The following is a 17,375-nucleotide window of genomic DNA, read 5'->3' on the forward strand; positions in this document are numbered from 1 at the left end:
AGAGCAGGTTACAGACTACAATTTTTTGTTTGAACCAGTAAGCAGTATAGGCTTCTACAGGTCTCGTTGATCTAAAATGAAAAATTCATCCATTGACATCTACAAAAAAAAATTCCACAAAGACAGACTCGTTGACTTCGTGTAGAGCCCCTCGACTGGGTAAGATAGAAGAGAAAGAGACACACAGCCACAGATAAAATACTAAGGCGGACCAGCCAAATGGGCCTATAACATATCCGTGTCTTTCTTTCTGTTCCATCTGCCTCCAGTGCTTTTTGATTCTGATAATCAATCGTTCGCTTCTGCTTCTGCTCTCACTTCACATCCATATCATATCGTCTTGCTCATATCATGCATGTCTTAACTTTTTGAAGTGTCCACACACCCATACATGAACTACATCTATACATTGCCATTGTTTGTTCAGGTGAAAGCATACCAAATCGAATGGATCTAGTAGCCTTCAAAGAAGCATCAAAGCATGATACGATGCTCAGACCTTTACAGGTCCTTCTTGATGATGTGGGCCTTGGGGAGGGTACCAGCGCGGTCAATGGCGTTCTGGCGAGCGCCGGTGAGACCATGCTGGGTGGCAATACCATCAACGCGGTGGGTGGAGTTGATGTTCTTGACAAGGGTGAGCTGCCAGCAGGTGGCACCACCCTGGCGGGAGGTGATGGTAGAGGCAGCAAGGAAGTACTCCCAGATGCGGAACCAGCGCTTGCCGTACTTGGCCTCGACCTTGTCACGGTTGCCCATCCAGTTCCGGTACCAGCGCCAGAGGGTGGCAGAGTAATGCACTCCGATGGTGTCGACGGCCTTGATCTCAAAGCCGGCACCCTCGAGGCGGTCCACAACGAAACCGAGAGGGGTACTGGCGTCGGCACCGGGGAAGATGTACTTGTTCATGAATAGACCCCAGATCAGGTCCTCGTACTGCCAAGACTTGCGGAGACCAGCGATCTGCAGGAAGAAAGTACCGTTGTCGTCGAGCATGTCATAAACCTGGGACAAGAAAGAAGAGAAGTGGCGGACACCGACGTGCTCGGCCATCTCGAGACAGGTGATCTGTTGGTATCCACCCTCAACACGGGGAGCATCGCGGTAGTCACTGCACAGAATGCGACTCTGGGACTCCTCAATACCGGCCTTGCGGAGACCGTTGTTACCCCAGGCAGTCTGGTTACGACCAAGAGTGATACCAGTAACGTGAGCACCGTAGTGGGCGGAAGCGTACTTGGCAAGGGTACCCCAGCCACAGCCGAGATCGAGGACCTTGTCACCGGGCTTGACGCCAATCTTCTCACAGACAATAGCCAGCTTGTTATCCTGGAGCTCCTCAAGAGTCTCCTCCTTGTTGATATCACTGATAACACCGGAGGTGTAGATCATGCGGGGACCAAGGAACCAAGCGTAGAAGTCATCACCCCGGTCGTAGTGGTCACGGACCTGCTCCTCGTCTAAGAACCAAGTTAGAACTGCTGTAAATCTAACGGACGTGCATAGGCTTACCCTGAGAACGAGTGTGCATCAGCATCTCGGGGATGAAGCCAAACAGGAAGTGCTTGAAGAGACCCATGGTGAACTTGAAGTTGGCCCAGTCGTGACGGTACTCGAGACACTCAAGGGCATCACCCTTGAAGTCAACCTCGCCATTGAAGTACTTCTCGTAGAAGACCTCCATGGGGATCTTGCTCTTGCCGCGGTAAGTGGCGCGGTCATGCTCGCTGTGGAAGTGCAGGTAGTGCTCGACGGGGCGGCCACAGTACTTGGCCTTCTCAGTCTTGCGAGGAGAAACGGAGGAAGAGACGGTCCAGAAGGCCATCAGGACGGGGATGGTGGTGAAGATAGCGAAGAAGATGGTGGTGTAGAAACCTCCACCAACCTGGCGGGCCAGCCACCAGGGCACCACGATGACCAGGAAGATCATCAAGCCATTGGAGAAGCTGTCGCTGCCGGGCGAGTCGGCGGGAACAGGAGCATTTTTAATGGCCGGGTACTAGAGAGCAAACAGAGCAAATTAGGTCCTGGACTCATGCAACATAGGTAGCTCGGTGGACTTACCAGGGTGGTTGGTACACCGCAATCGAAGGCAGGCTTGGTCTGCTCGGGGGCAGCCGGAGTCTGAATAAACTCGAACTCCTCAGTGGAGTCCGGATGAATGGTCGTCATGGCTAGGCGTCAATTGAGAGGAGTGGGAAGGGAAAAGGAGAGGCCACAGAGTAAATAAGAAGATGGGCAGTTCTGGGGGCGGTGTGAGCTAGACCAAGGTACCTGGAAGTACCTGATTGGTACCTAGCGTTACGTGCGTGGGTAAGCTGAGGAGTTGGTACCGTCCAGGTACACAATGTTAGTTACGCTACTGCAGACACTGACGTAAGGCCTCTAAGCCCTGAAGCACAGAACAATGGGATTCTTTTAAATAGTTTTGGATATACGAACATACTGAATTTCCTGTTAAGTTTACAGGTACTCCCAATATATCTAGGTAGGCCGAAATTTCGGATCTGCGGTAGGAGGCTTTTGCTCCCTTGCCTTTCCGAGCTCTGCTTCTCCAATCATTTCACACTTGCCTATCACGCCCCGCGCAGTTCGAGGATTAGTGACAGCTTCATGTCTACTCTGGGCGGACCTCACCTCGCTACACTCGAGACTAACATTATGCGCCTTGGCAAGGTTGCTGATCGAGTGTGTTCCCTCGATCTAAGGCCATAATCTAAAGTATGGTGAAGAGAGACATGTCTACATAGTGGAGGACTTGGGCGATGAAAACCATCTGGTTATTAACGAGAGCCAGCTGGAGAACCTGAAGGTTCGCTTGGATCAGGTATCTTCGTATTCTCTCTCTCTTGAGTGACTATCACAACATATTGAACAGGTCCTCGATGGAAAAAAAAAAATCATGCAATCCGAATTTGAATAATCAAATACTTCATTTAACGGTGTATCCTTCACTCCGTACTCAGTGCGGTACTGTCTACGTGGTCCCTGTGCCTTGGCAGATGATTAAGTGGACCTCGGGAGACTTCTGAAACATGATGATCCGCGGCTCGAAACTCATACAGTGACATTCATTTCCAGACCCTTCGGCTTGTCGCTTGACCCCGAGCTTCACGCCGATAAAAAGACAATAACATACAGTAGTAAAGTTGCATAATTTCTCTTATCTCAAGATCTCCTACAGAGTGAGCTGGAAACTCTGGGCCTCCTCATCCTCGTCAAAAGTCGGCAGTGATTCGAGTTCCTGGGAAGTCTCCGCTGGCGTGTCAAAGCATCCAGCAGCTTTGCAGCGAGTCCACATATCTGAGTCCAGCGGAGGCGGTCCGTACAGCTGCATGTAGGTTTCAGGAGACAAAGCCTCAGAGCTTGAGGTCTTTTGTGCTTCGGCATTCTTCTCTCGAATGGTGGACGAAACACTCCTACCCTTGGAATATCCAACAGTGGTGTTGGAGTTGACGGCGGCAGCAGTGTTGCGCATGGAAGAGGGATTGGTCGGGGCTCTGGTCTGTCTCTTAGGCATGAGCAGGGACGATCCCAGTCCCAAACGTGGCTTAGGGGCCGGGGCCACCCGAGGAGCCGCAGTTGGCTGAGGTGCTGCAAGGGCAGCAGCTGCCTCGCGAGATCGAAGGGAAGAGATATTGCGACTATGTCGGGTAGTAAAAGGTGCCTTCGAGCGCGTGGTCTGCCGCCCAGTTGCCTTTGCGGACTCACTGTCGCCCGAGCCTTCGAAACTAACACCCTCGAGTTGCTTCAGAATCATCTCATCCACCATCTTGTCACACTTGGCTGAATCCTCCTTGAACTTGCGTTGCTTCGCTGTCAGTCCATCACTGCCGACTTGCTGCTTGCCGTACACACTCTCCAAGCCCAAGGCCCTGTTTTTGGGTCGAAATTGAGGGAATGTTGTATCGTACGTTACGTCATCTGGAAGATCCGGGAGATCTATAGCTTGTTAGAACACCCTTCTACACTGGCAGCTCCAATCATGACATACCTCTGGGCTTAGGGGGCATATATTCAATGTCGGGAATATCATCAACAGTAGAGTCCCTGTGGACCTTGGGTTGGGCTTGGTGTACCACTGGAGCGGCCTTCTTTTTCTGGGCGGTCGACTGTCTTCTGTTTGTCTTGATGGTACCGAATGGAGCAGGCGTCTGGTTGTTCTTGGTTTTGAGATTGGTTGTTTTAGCACCCAGAGGAGCGCGGTTCTTCACTTTCAGTGCGCAATCAAGTCAGCTATAGTCCAATCAATTCCTCGAGGTGAAGTTCTCGTACCCATCGGCGTAACAAACGCGTCCTTGCCTGGCTTTCCATTCTCCTTGGCCTTTCCGGTGCCCTTTCCAAACACTATGGCATTGTTTTCATCGTTCAACGGTACCTTGAGTGGTCCTTTGCCTGGAGTCTTGGGTGCCAGCTGCTTGCTTTGATTCAAGGGCTTGGCGGCCGCGGCGGTCTGGTGGGTGTTTATCAAGTTCTCTTGGTCTCGAAGAGCCAACATGGCGGCGAGTTGAAGCTGAAGTTTCTCATGCACTATCTCCAAAGGATAAGTCGCGTCTGGTAGCGTGTAAAGTGGTCAAACGCCCGAACGAGTTCTAGATGCAGGTGTTGTCGAGTGGTTGCCCGTGGAGACGCGGCGATCCCGAGGCGGTGAGTGGCTGAAAGCCGAAGTGGAGTGACCGTACACAGCACTGTTGGTACACAGTAAGTACACGGTACTTTGGCTGTGGTGGAGCTTGGGCCTAACGAGGCGGTACTGTCTACTTGTTCAGTCAGCCATTATTCCTCCCCTTCTCTCCCAAAACTCTCCCCAGACCATCATCCTCTTACCCCATCCACACTCGCCCGGTTTCTCGCTGAGCGAAAGCCTGACTGCTATTACTTTCACAAACACATATTATCTCCCCCTCTTTTTTCAATAACCTCAAAATGGACAAGATTAAGGAGGTATGTTGCGCAAGACCCCTGCTGGCGGGGTAGCTTGCAAACTGTCCACCAAAACTACCCAACCCCTCACCATGTGCATATGAAAAGATTTGCATCATTCGATATTTCTCACAAACGCCGTACTGGTAATCCTGCTAACATGTCTTTAATCAGCGCATGGTCGCCCTCCGCGCCGAGGCCGATGAGGCTCACGAGCAGGTCGACGAGCTCAAGGCCAGAGTGAAGACTTTGGAACAGGAGAACCTGTCCAAGGAACAAGAGATCACATCCCTCAACCACCGCAACCAGCTGCTCGAGGAAGAGGTTGAGAAGGCCGAGGCCGCCCTGAAGGAGGCCAAGGATGCTGCCAGCCAGAGCCTCCAGCACGATACTCAGAACGAGGCCCTTCAGCGACGGGTGCAGCTCCTCGAGGAGGAGGCCGAGGAGAACGACAAGACTCTGCGGGAGACAAATGAGAAGTACGACCACCCATCGCCTCAATTCCAACTAGGTACTAACATTTGGGGTCAGGCTTCGCCAAACCGACATCAAGGCTGGTCACTATGAGCGGAAGGTGCAGGCACTTGAGGACCAACATGCCAAGCTCGAGCAAAGATACGAGGACGCAATCAAGGAACATAGCACTGTGAAGAAGGAGCTCGACGACCTTGCAGCCCAAATGGCCGACATCTAAGCTAGACCAAGCTGATTATGGGTGCAGGATGTTGGGAGACACTGGCTTGGATAGGATCTTCATTCGCCTCAGGATCGTCTTCTTCTTTATGCTGTGACTGTTTGTGTTGCTCTTTGTTTCACCTTCGAGGGGAGACTGTGCTTCGATATCAATATTTTTACCATGAATGGTGCATCGGTGTCTTTGACATTTCCTACAATTTCATTGCTGTTTGGACATAGCGATACCGGTGCTCCGTAAATTGAGTAACAAACAATAGCTCCAGACCCATGAGTATATATACACATACTATGATATCATTTTTCTTGTTCAGCTCCCCGGCGTGCCTTGGCCTTGTTCGATTTGACAGAGCGTTGCTTTCGCGCCGTTGCTTTGCGCACATCCTTGCTCTCGTAACGGAAATTGCGCTTCTTCTTCCTGGCTATTCTCTCTCGCTTTGGCTTCTTGGACTTCTCATCGGCCACTGTGTCGGCAGCTGGATATTCTTTCTTTTCCTCAGTGTCCGACTCCTCTCCTCTCACAGACTTCAACAGGCCTTCGCGGGAGGGATCCATCTCCTCAACTGTGACTGTGGTGTATTTGTCCTCATCGATATATTCGGCTTCGTAGTCCACGGCTGGCGGTTCTTCAATCCCATCCCATTCTTCCTCATTTTCATCCTCTGATTCACTCTTTTCTCCGGCGTTCTCCTTCATCTGCTTGAGTACTCTTGCATGTTCCTCCATTGCCCGTTTGAAGTCGGCTTGCCGCTCATCACGAAGCTAGACACGTTAGTCGAGATTAACGGGCAATTACTGTAGACTAACGAACCTTTTTCCTGTCGGCCCTTTTCTCTTCTTTGTATCGCTTCTCGGCTGCCTCTTGTGCATGTTTTGCGCGTTGCAGCTTGCGCTTGTGGAATCCGGTCAACCATTCCTGGCGGTCCTCGGTGTTGAAATTGATCTCCTCCACTTTGGGTTGAGCGACCTTGCGTCGTTTTTGGGGAGGGCCCATTGTGAATAGGAATTTAATCCGGAAAAATTGAGCAAAAAGGTCAAGTCCTTCGTAGGTAGTTCTGTCAAAATTGTCAGCCTAAGAAAAAAAAGTTGCAGCGAAAGCTAAGGCGGGCCGGGGCTGTCGACCGCCTCCGAGGCCAAGTCGGACACCTCCCGTTGGCAACATCATCAACTTGACCCTATCCAACAGCACAATGCATCTGAGCAGGTTTGGGCTGGTCGCCCTTGGGGCTACTGCTGTCAACGCTTTCCGCGATACTTCACCATTCTTCCTCGCCTCTACTTCTGAGTATGTTCCATTGGACCTCTCCAGCTGCAGCCAACTAACTGCTCGCCCTTAGTGTCCTGGCGAACTCCGCATACATCCAGACAGGAGCATCTCTCTTCGATACCCTCTCATCCTCTCTCAGCACCTGCCCGTCGGATTATTATGTCGTCGTCTACCAACCCGGTGTGCACAGCACCGACTTCGCGTCGCGCAAGTCGGCGCCCCGCTTGGGTGCGAAGATGCTTGGCAAGGACAGCTCGATCCGGTCCAAGATGAGCGTTAACGAGGTCGCTGGCTTGGTGGAACCAAAGCATATTAAGAGCCTTCTGGAGGAGAAATGCAAGGCCCAGACTACCACCATCGACGGTTCCTGTGAGTTGCTGTGGTGGCCAACAATGGACGTGGCCAGTCTACCACGAGCGTCATAGCTGACAACTATCTGTAGCCGGATCATATCCTTCGTCCTTTGAGAAGGGCCCACGTATCATCGATATCGAATTCCCCATGCTTTCGCTTGGATCAGACCGTGCGCAGCAGCTCGCTGGCTTCGGTATGTACTGGTTGTACCGAAGCAGTTCATGATTACTGACTCGGCCAGATGGTCTCCTCTCCGATATCGTTGCTCAAATCCCCTCCTCTTCGAAGTATACTATTCTCTATCTTACCTCCCCGAGGGAGTTCCCCGAGACCGACTCCGTCATCTACGAGACCGAGGGAGATTCCTACCACGACTCCATTCACATGGAGCTTAAGCGTGACTACTCATCGCACGAAGGCTTGTCAGACAAGTCCACATCTCTCTTCGAGGAATATCAGTACTTCACTCCAGGTTTGTGCTTGTCTTCTCATCAAATCTACGTTCATATTTAACCCCCTCGGTAGGCATCTTCATGGGTCTGATGGCTACTTTCCTCTTCTTCGCGATCTTGTACATTGGCATCAATGCCCTCGGCAGCCTTCAGGTCCCCTATGCTGCATTCGAGAAGGATACCTCGGCTGCTGTGCAAAAGAAGTCGCAGTAATTGGAAGGAGTAGGTTGGAATACATTTCTATTGCTATATGCATTTGTGATCAGGGGCAATTTTCTCGTATTTTCATGTATGATATATCATATTTCATTCCCAATCTGAACGTTAGCCCGATGTAAATGCAATCCTTGCTAGTTGGCGTCTTTTAGTTCTTTTTTTGGAACTGTCACCTGACAGTTTTGGAGCCTAAGGCAGCCTACTCCTTTAGCGTTGGCGTCGTTTGATTTCTCCCCAATTCTCGCTTATACGCATTCTCTCTTCGACATCCCTAGACGCTCGTTGTTCTCACTCGAAAAGCCGTCATTCTTTTATGCAGGAAAGGTACTGAAGGCTCTGCCTCATCTGAAAATCTTCTGACCGTGGCTCCGCAACCTACAGCATCAGCCAGTAACAAGAGAGACGAATCACAGTCGTTTTCGCAAACAGCATCAGCAAGCCAAAAGCTGTTCAGGTGTCGTTGATAACCTCACAGTAACATCTACTTCATCGCTGTCGAAGATCAGCGGGCTACCCCGATTGACCCGCACCCTGTGGAGAAACAGTTGCTCAATTGTTTACGGCCGTCACCATGCGAGTTCTACCGCGAGGGCTTGGGAAAGCCCAGCCGTCGATGATTTTATTGCTGCTCCTGGTCATTGCCATCGCTGCTCAAGTAGCTGCAGTGCCTGCAGACGATACATCAACGGAAACTACCGACGCCGCTAGGACCACCGACGATCCCTCCACCACTGATAGCACCAAGACCACCGCTGCTACGACAACCGAGACTTCATCTTCATCCACATCGACTTCAACCTCGGACAAAACTACTAGCACGACATCCTCCTCGTCGACGGGGACAACCATGGATACAACCACCACCTCGTCGTCCGAAACCTCCACAACCTCCGATACGAGCACATCAACATCATCCGTCTCCACGACAACAACATCGTCAACATCGTCCTCCTCCTCCACAACAGCCGCCGCGATCGTGACAGTCCCCCCGATAGCAAATGCCCCATACATGCAAGAGAGCGCCGCGCCAGAGGGCACAGTGTTCATCGCCGTCGGCGCGGCCCTAGGCCTAATCGGCCTGACCCTGCTCGCATGGCGCGCAATGATCGCATGGTCAGTAAACCGCTCAGTGCGTCGCGCAGCCATAATCCACGCCTCAGAATCCAAGCGTCTCCTCCGCGGCAGCAGAAAGAAGCGCTCAACCCCCTACACTGCAGCCCCAGCCGCCGACGTCTCCCTCGACAAACTCGGCGCCGCCACTCGCGCAAGCTACAAGCCCAACCGCATCCCAAGCTCGAACAGCGGTCTCTTCTTCTCCCCTACTGCTGGTGGTGGTCCCCACGGATCACATGCTAGCCTCAATGCGACGGGGAATACGGGGAATCGCGGTTCGACATACCTGCCCGCTGGGTATTATGCTGCTGCTGGCAGTTCTACCCCGGCTGCTGGCGCTGGTGAAGTACCGTATTCACCTGCAGCGGGTCTGTCGTCGCCTTCGCTGCCTCCTACTGGTGTTTATCATGATTCGCATAACCAGCGTCAGTCGTATGTGGGCGCTTCGACCAGTTCACTGAATCTTAACCAGGCGCCTCAGGGTCGCGCTCCTAGTGCCTACCTAGAGGACCTGTTTGAGAGCCATGTGCCTTCTCACAACTCCGGGTCTGATCGTCGGTGACCCCCTTATCTGATATGCCGCTTTGATATGAAGGAATGAATTCGGCGAAATTTTTGTTCTTGGATTTATTTTAGGTTTCTTTTTACTTTGCCAATAATATACTCATATTTGGTTTTTTTTTTTTTTTTTTGTTTTTCTGCTGAATTCTTTATTTGGCGTCTTACATACGGTTATTACTACTGGTTCCTATTGGAATAGCAAAATTTATACAATTTCATATGTTTGTACCGCTCAAGAATCTTCGTATCTTGTATACGGTCTTAGAGCAATAAGAAGATCTCGCATACCTTGTCGGTGACGTTATATGTTAAGTTTGAAATGTAAAACCTGTCCTTGTGTATGGATATATATATCTGCATGTGGGACCATTTACGTCCAATTGATGCAGTTTATAACCGACAGATAACTGGACTTGACCTCCTTTAACCCCTAAGCGACTGATATACCCATTCTAAACAGTAGACGCATGACACTTATATATGATATCAAATGATGATAAGTCCCTCTACAGAAGACAATGTTACGTTTCTTAAGTCGCGTCTGCTTATATAACTTTGCATCACGTCCATGGATAAGAACAAGAGAACATATATTCACTTTACAACATTCATCTCAACACGTTCATTTCATTATGCACAGGGTATAGGGTATCTACAAGATCAACAGAAAGCAAAAAAGCCGCCTAATCAATCCTCTTGTACAACTTAGCCTTGCTAGACGTAGAAGGGCCAGCACAGCAAGCGGCACGTTCTCCCTCAGGGTGAAGGGAAGACTTATTGAAAAGCTGAGAAGATTGTGGGACATCAAGAGCCGGGTTCTTAGTGAAGAATCCATCTGGCTTGAGCATGACGCTGATACGCTCCATTGGCATGACGGGGAAATCTTCAATACGGGGGTTATGGGTTAAACCGAAGGCTGGTGGTTTTGTTAGCTATAATTGACCAGAGTGGGGGCCCATGAAGAAAGAGGGTTGGTTTGCTTACTGTGCCATAAGACGATGTCCTCGTTTTCTACGTTATCCTTGCGCTGGACCCAGGTCTCAACGCCCTCGGCGCGACGGCTCTGGTTTGTGAACTCGCCTGCGGCGTACAGTTCATCGTCCTGGTACTTTGTGACCCAGATCGGCTTGGTAGCGAACTCCGCTCGACGGAAGCCGTGGGCATTCTTGCTGACCAGGAGCATTTGGCTGGGGGCTGCCATGAGCTTGTATGCTACTGGCTTGTAGGTGATGGGGTTTGTGATGTTATCGTTGCGGATCTTGAAGACACGGTGACGATCCACGCTTGTGTTTGCTGTGCCTGCGGTTTTCATCACTGTCTGCTGGGAGGTATAGCCCACCAAGTAGGGGTTCTGCTCATCCTCTGGCATGGGAACGCTGTCCTCGTAGTAGATAGTGTTCTTGAATCCATCAATAGCAGGGTCGACTCGCAGTGAGAACATATGCTGGTGGAAGGGAGCCATAACTCCGGGGCCGACATTAGTTCCCCAAGGAACAGTTTGCCCGTTCTCATTATCGAAGGGCACGGTGGACAGAATGCCGGTGGCGCGGACTTCCAATTCGACATTAGCAGCCTGGTCGAAGATATAATTGAAGATGTATTCGTAATTGGCCACTGTGCAAATCATCTGCAGGACCAATTGGCGGTTGCGAACAACAGTAGCAGCACCGGAACGATAATTGGTGTGCTTATGTTGCAGACCATTGTCCTGTTCGTGCATACAAATGACGTTCTTCAACTGCAACGGGTTGCCCTTCGCGTCATTACGGTAACCATCAAAGTATTTGATGTGGCCTAGGCAATCACATCCTAGAGCCAACTGATTGGCATTCATACCGAAACCAGTGTCGCCGACATCGAAGGCCTGCTTGCGGTGATATGGGGCACGGGGATCTATGTTCATGTCAGTCAGATTTGTTGACAAACCTTGAGTGAAAGCTCTAGATGTTCCTTACCGCCATAGGGAACCGTCATCTCCGAGACCGCCAAGCGGTAGAAAAGGTTCCGGTTGTCATATGTAACGTTGTAGATAACCAAACCTTCACGGGCGTTGAAACCAACTCTGAAGCGCCACTTCTGCCAGTAGACGGAGTTGCCATCCACAGAGTATGAAGGGCCTTCAGGCTGTTGCACAATATAAGGCTTGAGGTCGGTGCGGACAGGCGAATCCAAGAGATCGTGGGCGTATTGGACCGTCTTAACAGGCTTCCAAGGTTGGGTGGTGGTGGTCTCGAAATCAGCTCCTCCGGGGAGGTAGTCCATGCGGATCAATTCATGAGTAAGGCCGTCAAACACGGGCGAGAACTTGCAAGGCAGAGAGTAATGGTTGTTCTGGGGGTGGTCTGTTTCAACCAAGTACATGAAGCACTGGAATAGGCGTCTATTCTCGGTATCGCTGTCTGTGCCATACATCCAAGGGTCGTTGCAGACGGTGACACCTGTGGGTAGCTCCAGCTTCTCGATCTCGGCCAGAACAGCAGGATGCTTCATGCACATTTCTTCAATGGCTGCAATTTCGTCGACATCAATTGGTCCCTATAGAAGAAGACTGTCAGCTGGCCCCGCACAATTTGGAGTAGGGCTCCACTTACCTGAACTTCCTTTGGAAGCTCCTTGGCATAGACAATTGTACGCTTATCGGCATTCAGAATGGCTTTGTAGAACGCACCAGTGTCAAGACGGTGGAAGAGCACGTAGAGAAGACGTGCTGGAGGTGTAGGCAAGGGCCGCCGTAGACGTTCGGCTTCAATATATGCGATAACATCTTTCTTGATAGGTTCATTGACGTCGATGCGCTTGTAGCGTAGCTCAACGCCGGGGAATGTAGTTTCAAGGATGCATACAGCAAGCTTGATCTCCTCGGGTGTGATAGGGTCGAATGGGTGAGGGCCGTGGTTGGTCACCATGGTGGCGGGTATCTCTTTGGAGATAGAAGTAGGAGTCTCGGGGAACTGACACTTTACAGGTCAGAAGATAGGGAATAAAAGCAATGAGAAGTACGAAGTATGAGGGGGAAGAGCAGCCCCATGGGATTTTAAATATCTCGTCGCAAAGGCCCCGGAGCACCTTATCGCGTTACATAAGTCTGGCTGGACTTGCCTATTTGGGAAAGGATAAGAGCGTTGGAGATGACCAGGATGCCTTGGCCTGGGGATATAGGGTACATTGTATGCGGTAGCCTCACAGAGGCCATCGCAATGCCAATTATACTCATATGAACATCACGAAATGCACCCTCGCCAATCTCGCTGGAACGAACGTCAATAACGTGGGGAGTATACGGTCACATGACCGTGGAATACAGGAACCGTGTCACGTGGATGTGGGGAACGGCGTGAAATTGTCCCGATGTGGTTTAGCGTCTGAGTGGCTATCGATAACGATCAATGCAGAGCGCGTGCACTGACCGAATCTGTCCAATATCTGCGATTCTGTAAGTATGCCGCTAACAGTCAGAGCTCCATACTATCTGTGGAATCCTTGAGATGATGAATGCCTTTACGAGTGGTCTGGTGCAACCTTCATCCTCGTTTTCTCCCGGTCAGCCGATATCCGCTCCGAAGAATGGCAGAACACGGCAATCTGGCACGGCATGGACTCGTTCGGGATGTCTAACCTGCAAGAAACGACGGAAAGCTTGCGATAAGACTAAGCCGAGGTGCGTGTCTAGACTTTATCTCTAAGTTTTGTGACTAATTTGGTCAGTTGCAACAATTGCCTCAAGCAAGGCCGGACATGTGAGGGCTATGGCTCCATGTGGGTAGAGCCACTAGGTCCCTCAGCGCATGTATTCTCACAAAGAGAAACACCAAAGCGTCGAAGGTTCACTGCGTCCTCACCGCCCCAACTGCCTTCGCCTGCACAGTCACCGTCCTCAGATGTATGGCTTGAGACCCGTTCATCGCCTGGCACGGTGGATTCTTTGGCTTGGTCTACCCCATCATCACCATTGGAATACCAACTAGTTGGAACGGATGACAACTCTGTTCATGATGCAGAAGGGCAAAGTACAGACCAGAGCCTAGGTCTGCCTAACCCTGTGGCAGTGATACCCCGGCCTCAAGGATTCATCAACCATCTCTCCACTCACGAAACTCACTATCTGCAATATCACATGGAGCAAGGGTCCCGGCTACTAGCAAACCTAGAGAGCGGTGACAACCCTTTGCGGTCATTGTTGATTCCAATGGCAATGTCATCCCCTCTGCTGATGAAAGCCGTCTGTGCCGTCTCCGCCCTCCACTTAGCGAACCGATCCCAAGGCTTCGGTGCACACACGGCTGCGGTAAACTACTACAGTGGGACGCTCAATGGTCTCCGATCTGCACTGAACAAATGTCCAACCGAGGTTTTCCCCGACGATGCTCTACTAGCAGTGGGTCTGCTCTGCAAATACGAGATCGTACGTGGCAGCATTAAGCAGTGGGTTGTTCACCTTAATGCATTGCAGCGCTTGATCGTCTCCCGTGGAGGCTTTGCCTCGATGGATCGAGCCGCGGCCGAGTTCCTACGTGGACTGTATGTGTTACTCTGCAACCCATATCAGCAAATGCTGACAAAGTCTAGATTTGTCTATGCCTATAACATGGCCCAGATCAGTAATCGAAACTGCAACACTGCTATTGACGTCACTGTAAATAGTGACATCGGTGTCCCAAAATTGGATATCTACATCGGCTACACCGAAGAGATCCTCAAACTATGCGCACGTATTGCAGAGCTACCCTCTCTAAAAGACGATACCTTGGCTCTTCGCCTCAGCGTCGCGACTATGTATGTCCTTCTTTGTCTAAAAGTAAACATCCAACACACTAACCACTATTTACCAGAAATGAATCCCTCCTCACATGGTCCCATACTTCAACTCCCTACATAATCCCACGAGGCACATCACCAGCAACGCTAACACGCCTCCAACTGGTAGCCGAATGTTTCCGCGACGCAGGCTTCGTCTACCTCTACTCAATCATGGAACGAATCGACAGAGACCATCTAAATACCACCGTCACCACCCCCACCCCCACCCCCACCACCGCAACGCCCAATAACACTATTAATCCCCAATCACTCGAAACACTATCACTATCAGCACAAGATTGGCTCCCTTTAATCTCTACACCCAAATCCCTCGCCGTATACCGCTGCCTCTCCCGCGTGGAGACCTTCCCACTAGATGACCACTGCGAATACTCAGCGCTCACATTCCCGCTTTTCATCTCAGGCTGTGAGAGCGAGAACATAGCAGATCGAGAGGTCGTACTTCGGTCGTTGGGAAAACTACAAGATAATTTTGGGATTGGCAATGTCCGGCGTGCGAAAGATTTATTAGGGATATTGTGGGCGAGACGGGATGCTGATCGTGACACTGAAGTTGCTGGGATTGGTAATCACCGAAAGGTGCATTGGTTGGATATTGTTGAGGAATTGGGGTGGGAGCTTATTCTTGCATAGATGCCATTTTGGCTTTGGCTCTTTCTTGCTATTTGTCATGTTGTTATGTTTGTACTTCTATATTTTGATGTTGCATTAGAGTCGGGAGGATATAGGTTTTATGTCTGATGTTTGATGTCTGCATGAGTGACACGAAACCCCAAATGTTATGGATGATTTCCACGCTCAATAAGGATATACAAATTCCGAAATAAAGAAGAGGGGAGCAAAGTAAATAAAGCTGAGAAGGTTGGCAGGGGTTTTAGGTTGTAAGTGCCCAAGACAGGGAACGACGACAATTAGATATTTCTTGATAAAGGGAAAAGCGCAAACAAGCGATCAACATCAACTCAATCCCATGTTTAGGTCATCGCTGAGTCCCCATTCTCTCTCCGCTCGCTCCGTTCCATCTGCAGCCCGGGTTGACCACTTATCAAGATGGTCTTGCGAATTGGCCATTTCCTTTTCACGTAAGCTGGCGCTGTCACTTGTCGCCACGCTTCCTTCGCGGGCATGATATTGAGACGATTTGCGCGAGTTTTGGATGCTGATAGGTCGCGAGGGACCTGGGCCATCAACAGCGCCGGAGACGTTTGAGCCCGAGGCACGGCCACTGTCAATGGGAGAAGCGAGTTGGTCTTTCTCCTTTTCCTTGCTGTTGCTGAACCAGCGTCGGCGACGGGACTTGGAGGCAGTGGATGGGGTAGTGCTCTTGGTGTCGGCATCTTCATCGCACCCTTGTTGTGTCTCCTTTTCCAGGGCTTGGGTGAGTCCGGAGATTGTCTCTTCGGAGGTGTTTTCGGTGCCTGATGGTGATAGCTCGGCTAACTCAGCGTCACGGTACCACTTGCGTCGGCGAGTGTAGCGGTCCCATCCGTCTTGACCGCGGCGACCATCGTTCCACTAGAAGACTGTTAGAGTGGTCAATTGTAAGACTGAGATACGATCAACAAACCTTGTTATCATAGTATATCCATCCCTCGCCGGTGGCGCCCTTCGCTTCGGACTTCGAATTGAAGAAGTCCGCACCCTCGACGCGCCAATCACTCCCTTCAACCCAACGCCATTTGGCATCTCCCGTTTTAACATCCGGCAATTCAAATGTATCTTTAGGAGGAACTGCGTTCATATGTTCGTCCGTCCAAGGAGCACGTTCGGACGGGAACAACGAGTAGGTCCATCCAATACCTAGCCAGCGGCGCTGGTTCTCATAGACAACAAATGTGAATCGTACAGTCGAGTTATTCCCGCGCCGCCGAGTAGAGATGTTCAGGCCCTGGCTTTGGCCTTGGGCTTGAGCCTGGGCCTTTGGTGCACTGCTCGGGGTGTCGGCCACTGAAAGTCCCGTGGCGGCGGCACAGAGTCGACGCACGGCCCGTGACCGCCACAGAATGACACGCGAGACTCTCGCGGGCCGAGAATGATAAGTCAAAACGATGGTGCCGACAGCCATGACGACACGGCGGGTAGTTATTAAATAGAATGGCGGGAGAGTCATAAGGATCCATACAGGAGTTACCAAAAGGATGCGAATGAAAAGAGCCGTCAATGCAGGCTTCGTCGTCGCCGATGTGGGCGTACGCTGGGTTGATAGGAAATCAGTGAGGTCGAGCAGAGGCTCGAGGAGTATATTGCATCTGGTTGTGAAGATGCGGAGCGTTTCAACAATTTCGTCCAAGCTCTTTTGGTGGCGGGTTGAGTCCTGGGAGACCTTCCTCTGGTGCTTTTCGCCCGTTGATATAGTTGACGACAAAGGCGAGTAGCGGCGCCCATACATGCCGAGGATCAACGCGACCACAACCAGGATCGGACCTGCCCAAAGAATGATGGCATCACTGTAGAGCACCACCGTCCAGAAGGTCGCCACGAGCAGGAAGCTCTGCCATGGGTCTCCAGAGGTCCATGTCAAAAGACCAGCGAGTTTATTCAGGGGAAGAAGGTATGGGTGTGAGTAGGCTAGGGCCCGCGTGATGGCCGGTGGTGTGGCCACCAACAGGGGAGATTTGCGATGCACGATGACGCTGGAACGCTGGCGCGATGTCAGGGCTGAGCCGGTGATAGTAGAAGGAGAGAAAGCAGCGACCGTCGGCGGTTGGGAATCCGACTGGCCATGCTCCGGCGCATGCGATGGGGGTGCCATGGAATCTATCCACGGAAGATCGTCTGTCTAGCATCAGTAACTGTGCACATCGTTGAGGGATGAAAACATACCTAGAGCTGCCATCCAATTATGGACACGTCATGGAGTGATAATCAGCTCATCCTCTGGGCGGACGAGAGGTTTTATGTTTATGAGTTCATGGCTGTTCGGTCCAGGAAGATCTGCGGGGAGAAGATGGACATGTGACTCTCGGTACTTGGTGTGA

General features: G+C 51.2%; 9 protein-coding genes across 9 annotated transcripts; 4 read left to right on the plus strand and 5 right to left on the minus strand.

Annotated features, from left to right (window-relative positions):
* Nucleotides 1-501: 501 nt before the first annotated feature.
* Nucleotides 502-2,172, minus strand: N7446_001636 (putative cyclopropane-fatty-acyl-phospholipid synthase; the record flags this gene model as incomplete). The annotated part of the gene is made up of 3 exons (XM_058510385.1): nt 502-1,460; nt 1,513-1,999; nt 2,065-2,172. 3 exons carry the CDS (start codon nt 2,170-2,172, stop codon nt 502-504), a joined length of 1,554 nt encoding a protein of 517 aa, XP_058375921.1.
* Nucleotides 2,173-2,930: 758 nt separating this feature from the next.
* Nucleotides 2,931-4,618, minus strand: N7446_001637 (uncharacterized protein). The gene is made up of 3 exons (XM_058510386.1): nt 4,276-4,618; nt 3,995-4,213; nt 2,931-3,942 (listed from the first exon to the last, which is right to left on the minus strand). The coding sequence occupies exons 1-3, from the start codon at nt 4,496-4,498 to the stop codon at nt 3,179-3,181; spliced, it is 1,206 nt and encodes a 401-aa protein (XP_058375922.1). The 5' UTR covers nt 4,499-4,618; the 3' UTR covers nt 2,931-3,178.
* Nucleotides 4,619-4,926: 308 nt separating this feature from the next.
* N7446_001638 (tropomyosin) lies at nt 4,927-5,617 on the plus strand (the record flags this gene model as incomplete). The annotated part of the gene is made up of 3 exons (XM_058510387.1): nt 4,927-4,944; nt 5,098-5,402; nt 5,455-5,617. 3 exons carry the CDS (start codon nt 4,927-4,929, stop codon nt 5,615-5,617), a joined length of 486 nt encoding a protein of 161 aa, XP_058375923.1.
* Nucleotides 5,618-5,913: 296 nt separating this feature from the next.
* On the minus strand, nt 5,914-6,610 carry N7446_001639 (rRNA-processing protein RRP17; the record flags this gene model as incomplete). The annotated part of the gene is made up of 2 exons (XM_058510388.1): nt 5,914-6,378; nt 6,428-6,610. The coding sequence occupies 2 exons, from the start codon at nt 6,608-6,610 to the stop codon at nt 5,914-5,916; spliced, it is 648 nt and encodes a 215-aa protein (XP_058375924.1).
* Nucleotides 6,611-6,806: 196 nt separating this feature from the next.
* N7446_001640 (Ac45/VOA1 transmembrane domain-containing protein) lies at nt 6,807-7,902 on the plus strand (the record flags this gene model as incomplete). The annotated part of the gene is made up of 5 exons (XM_058510389.1): nt 6,807-6,901; nt 6,954-7,252; nt 7,326-7,430; nt 7,479-7,709; nt 7,763-7,902. The coding sequence occupies 5 exons, from the start codon at nt 6,807-6,809 to the stop codon at nt 7,900-7,902; spliced, it is 870 nt and encodes a 289-aa protein (XP_058375925.1).
* Nucleotides 7,903-8,476: 574 nt separating this feature from the next.
* Nucleotides 8,477-9,580, plus strand: N7446_001641 (uncharacterized protein; the record flags this gene model as incomplete). Its single annotated transcript, XM_058510390.1, has 1 exon — nt 8,477-9,580. One exon carries the CDS (start codon nt 8,477-8,479, stop codon nt 9,578-9,580), a length of 1,104 nt encoding a protein of 367 aa, XP_058375926.1.
* Nucleotides 9,581-10,262: 682 nt separating this feature from the next.
* N7446_001642 (uncharacterized protein) lies at nt 10,263-12,485 on the minus strand (the record flags this gene model as incomplete). The annotated part of the gene is made up of 4 exons (XM_058510391.1): nt 10,263-10,495; nt 10,564-11,472; nt 11,535-12,114; nt 12,171-12,485. 4 exons carry the CDS (start codon nt 12,483-12,485, stop codon nt 10,263-10,265), a joined length of 2,037 nt encoding a protein of 678 aa, XP_058375927.1.
* A 579-nt stretch (nt 12,486-13,064) lies between these two features.
* On the plus strand, nt 13,065-15,030 carry N7446_001643 (Zn(II)2Cys6 transcription factor; the record flags this gene model as incomplete). The annotated part of the gene is made up of 4 exons (XM_058510392.1): nt 13,065-13,237; nt 13,285-14,097; nt 14,146-14,352; nt 14,409-15,030. The coding sequence occupies 4 exons, from the start codon at nt 13,065-13,067 to the stop codon at nt 15,028-15,030; spliced, it is 1,815 nt and encodes a 604-aa protein (XP_058375928.1).
* Nucleotides 15,031-15,354: 324 nt separating this feature from the next.
* Nucleotides 15,355-17,233, minus strand: N7446_001644 (PEX28-32 family peroxisomal membrane protein; the record flags this gene model as incomplete). The annotated part of the gene is made up of 3 exons (XM_058510393.1): nt 15,355-15,912; nt 15,965-17,172; nt 17,221-17,233. The coding sequence occupies 3 exons, from the start codon at nt 17,231-17,233 to the stop codon at nt 15,355-15,357; spliced, it is 1,779 nt and encodes a 592-aa protein (XP_058375929.1).
* Between the last annotated feature and the right edge of the window lie 142 nt (nt 17,234-17,375).

Source organism: Penicillium canescens, assembly GCF_028828765.1.
Source record: "Penicillium canescens strain IBT 15451 chromosome Unknown utg000002l_segment0_segment0, whole genome shotgun sequence".
In the NCBI taxonomy this organism is placed as follows: domain Eukaryota; kingdom Fungi; phylum Ascomycota; class Eurotiomycetes; order Eurotiales; family Aspergillaceae; genus Penicillium; species Penicillium canescens.

What these genes read in the sequence shown, in the direction of transcription:
- N7446_001637 (XM_058510386.1), bottom strand. Translation starts at nt 4,498, where the DNA reads ATGTTGGCTCTTCGAGACCAAGAGAACTTGATAAACACCCACCAGACC. An exon ending in CGCGTTTGTTACGCCGATGG is followed by an intron (nt 4,214 to 4,275) that starts GTACGAGAACTT and finishes GCGCACTGAAAG; the next exon opens with TGAAGAACCGCGCTCCTCTG. An exon ending in TATGCCCCCTAAGCCCAGAG is followed by an intron (nt 3,943 to 3,994) that starts GTATGTCATGAT and finishes AACAAGCTATAG; the next exon opens with ATCTCCCGGATCTTCCAGAT.